General features: G+C 43.2%; 1 protein-coding gene across 4 annotated transcripts; it reads left to right on the forward strand.

Moving 5' to 3' along the window:
* Positions 1-1,242: 1,242 nt before the first annotated feature.
* On the forward strand, positions 1,243-5,334 carry LOC109779655 (ureide permease 1). 4 transcript variants are annotated; one of them, XM_073500041.1, is made up of 8 exons: positions 1,243-1,404; positions 2,520-2,810; positions 2,891-3,029; positions 3,598-3,766; positions 3,918-3,961; positions 4,049-4,155; positions 4,323-4,697; positions 4,787-5,334. In XM_073500041.1, the coding sequence occupies exons 2-8, from the start codon at positions 2,574-2,576 to the stop codon at positions 4,943-4,945; spliced, it is 1,230 nt and encodes a 409-aa protein (XP_073356142.1). In that variant the 5' UTR covers positions 1,243-1,404; positions 2,520-2,573; the 3' UTR covers positions 4,946-5,334. The 4 variants fall into 4 exon arrangements, with proteins under 4 accessions (XP_073356142.1, XP_020193901.1, XP_073356141.1 ...); XM_020338312.4 differs by lacking the exon at positions 1,243-1,404 and adding an exon at positions 1,888-2,177; XM_073500040.1 differs by lacking the exon at positions 1,243-1,404 and adding an exon at positions 1,968-2,319.
* Positions 5,335-8,821: the final 3,487 nt, after the last annotated feature.

Raw genomic sequence — 8,821 nt, forward strand, 5'->3', positions numbered from 1 at the left:
GAGGGCTGTGAGGGTGGCCCGATTTATTGCATCCTATTATGTCATTCGACGTGCCGAAACGCATGATGATCCTCAGAAGGATCTAATCGGGGAATGGTAGGTATGGAATGGACGACAAAACTAATTTGATGTTGTATTGTTGAACTATTGGTTGTATTGAGAGATAAACTATTGTTTGAGTTGTAATAATTGTTAAACTATTTAATTTATTAGTTTTTTTTTATCTTCTTGGTTCTATATAAAATAAGAATGTTTATGCTGGACGCGCTGTAATTTTAGTGCGTCCGCTGGAACTATAGTCCATTTGAAGACGCTCTAAGGCGGACACGAGTGATGACAAACTGAACCGCGCAGCATGGAGTCCCGACAACTAATCGTAGAGTATCTCCGTGTCCTCCCAGTCCAACTGCATCCGCTCCAGATTCGGTCCCAAAAACGTGATTCTAGTTATCTCAGAATCTTTGGACAACCGCAGTCCACAAAATCATCGCCGCTTAAAATGCCAAGAAAAACGACCGCTCCGAACAACGAGGTCTCGACAAGAAGATCCGCCCTCTCGATGGCTTCAACTCATGCACAGCGTGGATTTCTCTAGTACATCTCAACCCAACTCGGCAGTTAAGTAATAATTACTGTACTACTAGTAACTACTACTGTAGATCAAAGCCGCATCGTTTCTTCTTCTTCCAGCGCCGCCGCTCCTCCTCCGTCAGGTACAGCAGCATTTCATCTGGTTAGTGTATCTGTTTCCTCTTGTTCCTGGATGGAAGTTGTTCTTTTCATCCTCTTCTTGCTTGGACTGGCTTCGAACCTTCCCTGACACTTGATGTGTTGTCCCTTGAAACTGTTGGTTTTCTTTTCATTTTTACGCATCTAGAGTGGGAGCTTTTCTGAGTCAACGCAAGATTACATGAAGAAAGGCAGGTGTCTTCAGGAGTGACGTGGCTTGATCCAGCCCGCTAGAAAATTTACTGACGGTCAAGATCGACAGAAATTCAGCGCGGTGGGGTTGTGGCCAACCAACCGTGTAAACTGGGAATCTAGTGGTTCTCCAAATGGGCGAAAAGAAACACAGAGTCGTGATAATCATGCACTGATCTGGAGAATCTGTCCAACTGCCCTCCAGATCCGAAGTCAAAGGGGATCATAGTTTGCCACCCCTACAATATTTACACAGCTGTGCTCCTACTTGAACAATGGAGTGCCTGATTAATCAATTAACTAATTCTCGTGTATCATCAGCTCAGGTAGTAGTAGTAGTAGTAGTATAGGAGGAGGAGAACCACAACAACCACCGCTGATCTGAACACACATATATATATATCAAGACAGAGAGGACACAATGCATTGAGTTCTTTCAAGGAAGAGAAGGATCCTTCTTCGTCTTCGTCTTCTCTTCTCGAGGTGTGTGCTCTTCTTATCCTGCTCCTCTTACATCTGTCTATGATGGATTTAGTTTTTTTTTTGGACTGCAAATATGTTGCTATCCACATGGACAAACTGTTGTGTGGTTCTCTTCATTTTGACAAGGTATTCGCTGCCGAATTCTTGGATCCATGTGAGCTCAAACGCCGATCGGGTCTCACTTTTCTCCATCGTGTCTCTGAAGCAATAAATAAGAATACAGAGTTCATACTTGTGGGAGAAAGAAACAGGACAAGATTCAGTGCCCATTTCTTGGTGGAATCCTCACTCCTCTTCCCTGCCCTTCGTCAATGGTCCTTTTCTTGGATAGCCTAGTTGAAAGAGATGGTTTGGGTTCTTTATATCTGACCAATGAGTGTGATACTCTACCTCTCCTGCTTACATTCAACATTTTACGCGAATCACACACATAGGTTTAATTTTTCATGATTTGATTTAATTCGCGTGGAGGTCATTGTCACACGTACAATTATTCCAACCGCTGATGCGTGCACCATTTGTCCATTTCTTGGCCCCATTACAAAAAAAAATCTTCCTCCCCATAAAGCCCCAACTCCATTGGTGATCTCCGTATGGAAAGACGCCGCAAATTTCCAATAGCTGTGTGAGTCAAACTCGTGCAGATCAGGTTGGACTTTGATTGAAAAGATCCCATTTGATCTCCAGCTTTTGTGAGCTGTATCACTATAAAATCCCCCATGGCCATGGACCATGCTCTGGCATGTGCTTCTTCTTTGGTTCCCTGCCAAGAGGTACTCCCACCTACATCCTACTCTTACTCCTGTTGGATGTTCGGCTCGGATTTGGGCTCATCTAGTCATATTTTCTTTCCTTTTTCGTTCCCTGGATAATCTCATCTGTGGTAATTGGCATCTTATCGACTTCCCTGCTCAAGTTAGGTTCTCAATGATTGGATGCTCTAATGATTATTATTATTTTCAAGTTTTCCTTCTTTTCTGCCCTGATATTTGCTCCTCGTAACAATCAAGAGCTCCAAATCTTTCAGTTCATGCAAGCTTTGCAGGAAAAAAGAAACCATGGTTTCATTATCCAAATCGGTAACTTGAAATATCTGACGAACGTGATTCTTGCAGGTGGTTGAAGGTTCCCTGCTGAATTCCTTGCTCTCCATCAAACAAGGCCTCAACATGTTCATCATAGAGGACAAAGGGGGCGCCATTGCCATCATGTGCGCCTCCCTCTTTTTCCTGGGCACGTGGCCAGCGGTGCTCACCCTCTTGGAGCGCCGGGGACGGCTGCCGCAGCACACATACCTCGACTACTCCATAACGAACCTCCTTGCCGCCGTCCTCATCGCGCTTACCTTCGGCCAGCTTGGGGATGCAAAGCACAACATGCCCAATTTTTTCACTCAGCTCAGTCAGGTGAGCTATCTTGGTGCAGGAAAAACTTGGGGATTCGTTGGTTGGCTGTTTGCTGATTCTGAATGAACTTTATGATGAAGGACAACTGGCCTTCAGTGATGTTTGCAATGGCAGGGGGTGTTGTGCTCAGTGTTGGGAACCTCTCTACACAGTATGCTTGGGCATATGTGGGTCTCTCAGTCACTGAGGTTATCAGCTCAAGCATGGTTGTTGTAATAGGTAAAGCTGATCTCCTCTACTACTTAAAGTGCAATGAATACATTTGATGATGGTTATTTTTCTTCTGATGATGCATGTGAGTCACAGATTTCTTGATCACAATCTTTATTCATATATAAGCATTACAGGAGGGGCTCAATTATTTAACACTAGTTATCTGACACGTCGAGTTGCTTTTTTTAGACATAAAAGTTCGAGTTGCTTTTTTCAGCTAAAAGTTAAAGTTGCCTGAGCAAATTGGTCTATCAATCTTAGTCAGCTCACTTCATCAAGATTTAAACAGCTGAAGAATTGCAAACCATTGATGGCAATAAAAGCATTCTTTGAAATTTCATTAAAAATCATTCATTGAATTCCATCGCATTCTGGAAAAAGAAATTAGCGTTCACAATAAGAGGACAACAAACTATCACTTAAAGAACATTCTTCCGATAATTCAGTAGCTACACCAAACTAATCGTTGCTCCACTATTATCCTGTGTGTCCTAATCGAAGAATCTGGCAAATTATGGGCCGCCTTTTTCTTTCTTGGATATTTATTCCATCAAGTTGCATGTTGTATTTTCAGGCACGACACTAAATTACTTCCTGGACAACCGCATCAACAGGGCAGAGATTCTTTTCACTGGAGTGGCATGCTTCCTTGTTGCAGTCATCCTTGGCTCTGCTGTTCATGCTTCCAATGCGGCTGACAATGAAAAGAAACTCAGTGAATCCACAAATACCTACAAACTTGGGTAAACTCTTCCCACTTTCTTGCACAGTTTTTGCAGTGCCGAGTAACTGAAACATCTTAACCACTTTTTAACTTGCCTACGTTAGGTGCTTTTGGGGTCCATCTTCATCTTATATTCCTTGCTCTAATCATCATAATGCGTACTTTTACAGGACGGATGGAGGTACGGAGAGAGGCAAACAAGTTATAGACAAAGGTATAAAATATGGTGCATAATTGTATGAACTACTGGCACTGTTGATGTTGCAGTTACAGATTTTAATCTTAACTTTGTCTATTTCAGATGCTCCGAAGGACATGGAGAATGGAGCTTCTGCAGAGTGTGACACCAAAGCCGAAGCTGGAACTGCAGAATACCTAATTGAGCTCGAAGAGCGCCGTTCAATTAAGGTAACTGTAATTCCGTCATACAATCATTACTGTAGAATAATTCAGATAGTATTTGATCTTTGTCCTGAACCTTGTGCTCAAAACAGAGAAGCATAATTGTCACCACTAAACTTTTTCTGAACTGTAAGACCACTGAACTGATCTGGTAAAACTTCTTACTTTTCTAGGTATTTGGATCAAGCACCTTTATAGGGCTTGGGATAGTTTTCTTTTCTGGCGTCTGCTTCTCTCTCTTCTCCCCGGCGATCAACTTGGCTACCAATGACCAGTGGCACACCCTGAAAGATGGTGTCCCGCATTTGGTGGTCTACACCGCCTTCTTCTACTTCTCCATTTCGTGTTTTGTCGTCGGTATCGGGTTGAACATCTTGTTCCTCTACCGTCCAATGGCGGGCGTGCCCAAGTCATCCTTCAAGGCCTATCTGAATGACTGGGAAGGCAGGCAATGGGCTCTTCTTGCCGGCTTCCTTTGCGGTTTCGGAAATGGCTTCCAATTCATGGGTGGTCAGGCTGCTGGTTATGCAGCTGCTGATGCTGTTCAGGTTTGTCCAATTAATGCTTAGCCTTCAGAGAAAAGAGGAAACTTTTCTGCACCTTTGATTCTAACTGTTTCAGCATTGCTGTTCATCAGGCATTGCCACTTGTGAGCACATTTTGGGGTATCCTGCTATTCGGGGAGTACCGAAAGTCGTCGAAGAAAACGTATACTCTGCTCGTGTTCATGCTGCTCATGTTTATCGCCGCTGTAGCAACACTCATGGCTTCAGCAGGTCACAGGAGCACAAAGTGATCTGCTGCCCCATCCTTTCATCAGTTATTCTAGTTTGCAACTCTTCCTGACACAAGGCGAAGAAATCCAGACAGGAAGACAAGGCACTTGAGCCCTTGACCAAGGAAGCAGGCCATGCCAACACAAAGTGAATTCCATTCATAAAGTTTTCGTTTGAATGGAGCTGTACATAACCACAAAAATGGCAAATGTTGATGCATTTTGATTTCAAGTTAGTGCAGGATATTATATATTATATATAAAAGGATGTGTTGTTCGTTCTAAAAGTCTATAGCCAATAGTACTAGGAAGCAGGACTCGCCAGAATGCTACGAAAGATCACTATGAAGTTATTATGTTTGATTTGGATGCAGTTTAGCTTCAAAATCAAGAGTTTGAAATGGTGGGAATTGATTGGTTTGACTCTGTTGCTACTAAGTAAACTACTCGATTCTGCACAAATTGACATCTCATTTGTGAACAGGATAACATGATATATTTTCCTTTCCTCCTAGCCCCCGTCGAACTCCCTCCCCCTTCCCCCACCGCCTCCGAAAGGCACCGCCTCCGAAAGGCGCCGCCGGGCGAAGTGATGAGTCCATTTTTTGGGTCATTTCATACCCTTTTCCTTTGCGCCTTTGTGTTAGATTTTTACCTTGTTCGCGCCCTTTTATCTGATTTCACCAGGATTTCGTCTATGGAGGTATTTTGAGGCACCAGGAAAGATCCAAAGGATATGGTGTAAAAATCATGTTAATTGGCATGATAAAAGACTACCATAAATACGCATCTTCATGTGGCAATGGATTCGTGGTCGTCTGCCCTCGGGCACGGAGGTCTAGAAGCGGCATGGCCCAGGTGATGGCCAATGCCCACTATGTGACGTCCCCGAAGACTCTAACAATATCTTCTTTCGCTGCCCGGCGGTGCGATTCCTATGGAGTTGCTTCCGGGACGTTGTCGGTGGCTCTTGGTGCCATGATAACCTCCCTGACCTATTTAGGGAGGTCTTAGATTCCCAACCTATCCGTAGGCCGTCCCTTTGGGTCACAGTAGGCACCCTCACGTGGACCCTCTGGAATTGTCGCAGTAAATTAGTGATCGAGCACGTCATCCCTTGCCGTGTCACTGACGCCATGTTTAAAATGTGTGGATTCCTACAGCTCTGGCGACCGCTTAGCAAGCGGCGGGATCATGACTACATCGACTCCATCGTCGCCGCCCTTCGTTCTTCGGCCGCCGAGATGTCCCCGCCGTCTCCACCACCGCCACCGGATCCGGACTAGAGCTTCATTTCTTGTAGTTGGGGCTTGTTTTGGCTGTGCCCCCAGCTGGACAATCTTTATTTACTTTTTGTACTTTGCACTCTATTACCCGTTGTTGTTGGATGCTTGGCGGTATGCTTTATAATATAAAGCGGGGGGAAACCCTTTTTCGTGAATTCAAAAAATTAACAAAAAAAGGGCTACTATTTGCTGGGCGGGGATATATAGGGGCGAAGCCCACCGCCAGCCCAACAAACAAACAACCGTCTACGGGCCAGTTTGGTTTGTGTCCTGGGCAATGTGCCTGGAGAATTTTGGTGCCTGGAATGTGCCTGAAAAGTCTGAATTTTGTGCCTGGCCAGGCTAGCCTGGGAGAGTATTGTTTGGTTGGTGGCCTTGCCCGGTAAAGTATTAGAGATAGTTTTATATGGCAAAAAGCTGTACTAGTGTGGAGCCCACCATCTCATCCAAATATTAAATTACTAATCAAGAGCCAGGCACCCGCCAGGTGTCCAAGATAGATGGCCTGGACCAGAAAGCCACATGCCTGGTAAACCGTCCAGGCTAATTACAGTACAGATGAATCAGGCCAGGCACGCATGCGTTTTTTCAGGGTAGCAACCAAACACACTTCAGGCAATTGTCAGGCACGCTCCAGGCCAGGTACTTTCTGGCCAGGGCATATGATCCAAACACGCCCTACATCCTCCTAGGAGGAGTGGGGCCCAGACATTACCTATTTAGTGCTTCAAGCACCGGTTATAGGCCATGGCAAACCAGCGCACACCCCTCTCTCACTCTGGGCTGGTCCATTCGACTTTGAGATTGGAGCACGCGGCCTCCACCTTGATTCCACATGTGCGCCACTTCTCGCAATTAGGAAGTTTTGGTAGGGTCGCTCCCCACATGCGGGGAGAAATGGGTGGGTTTATTTTTTATTTTTTGTAGATTTGATTTTTCGAAATGATTTATCTCTCAAAACGTGCGTCCAAATCACGAACTGTTTTTACGGTTGCGTTCCTCGCGTCAAGATTTCCAAAACAAGATTCATGTTGGTAGGTTTGAACTAAAATATGTGCTCCAAATCTGTACTAACCGTGCTTCAAAATTATCCGAATCATGCTTCAGTTTTGGGGAAGCACATTCGTGCTTTTCACGAGGTTGTGCTTCACTTTTTGTGGAAACATAATTTTGCTTTCATGCATCATGTAGAAGCACAACTATGGTCCACGTTCCTTACAGACTAAAATAAAAAATAATAGACAGAAGAAACCAGAAAATAGCAAAAATAAAAAACAAAAAAAATCAGGAAAACCCTCATAAGAACAAAAAGATAAACCCAAAAAAACACACACAAAAATCGTCCGAGATGGAGAGGCACCAATGCGCAGCACATGTCGGGGCAATGGGACACACCACATGGCTCGCTGAGGTGCTCATGTGCTATGAAAAGCAAGCCCCCCCCCCCCCCCCCCACCGAGGGCGCCCTCCTCCCCAGGGCTTTTCCTCACCCATTGCGAGATGTAACTCGGTCTCGCCTCTTGGCATGAGGGAAGGGGCTGGCCACTATTGTAGCGCATCTAGCTCAAGTTTTTGTTTTTGTTTTTTCTCTATGTCTTTTCATCGGTTTTTCTTCATTTCTTCGCTGGCTTTGGTTTTTCTGCGTCTTTTCATAGGTTTTATTTGGTTTTTTCTTCCATTTTTTCCAACTCATGTCTACTTTTTTCAGTACACATTGTACATTTTAATATACATGTGGAATATTCTTTTGATACACGTTGCACATTTTTCAAATACTTTGTTGAACATTTTTTCAATACATGTCAGACATTTCTTAAAATACACCTTGAACATTTTGTAATGTCATGAAACATTTTATTTAACCTAAGCAGTCATTTTTAAACATTATATACACATTTTTTTAAATGGCACGACCACTTTTCAAAAACGCGTGGATATTTGTTTAAAACAGCAAGTACATTTTTACTGGTACTTAACATTTTTTATACTATGAGAATATTTTTTCCATTGTATTTTTTTTAAATGACACAATACATTTTTTAAACATGTGAATACATTTTTTGAATAGTATGAAACATCTTTTAATTATTTATATATTTTTTACATTATATGAATATATTTTTAAAATTTTACGGACATTTTCTAATGCTTTTCATTTTAAACACGTACGTGGATGTTATTTTCATAAACTTAAGGAACAAAATTCATATTTCTAAAATATTAGTAAAATTAATAAAAGAAAAAAGTGTGCCGGTGAGCAGCGCTCGTCCCGCGCTGGACCAGCCCATTCAGCGCTCTCATGAGGGTCGCTTTAAGCAACGTATAGCCGCGACCGCTGGCGCATCTACATCTCACGTTAAACCATAGCCGCTTTAAGCGCGCTCATGAGGGAACCAGGAACCCTCGCTAGGGGTGACGCGAGCTCGGCCTGCTCGGGCGCGCGGGAACAAAAACCTCGTTTCTTGGTTGGGTTTTTATTATTTATTTAATTCATCTTTTACTTTTGTTTATACATCCAAAATATTATAAATAAATTATTACAAAATCACACTGCATAAAAAGAATCGAAAAATGTTGACAAAGCATTTGAAACTTTTTAAAAGTGTATAGA

This window comes from Aegilops tauschii, chromosome 5 (genome assembly GCF_002575655.3).
Source record: "Aegilops tauschii subsp. strangulata cultivar AL8/78 chromosome 5, Aet v6.0, whole genome shotgun sequence".
NCBI lineage: Eukaryota > Viridiplantae > Streptophyta > Magnoliopsida > Poales > Poaceae > Aegilops > Aegilops tauschii.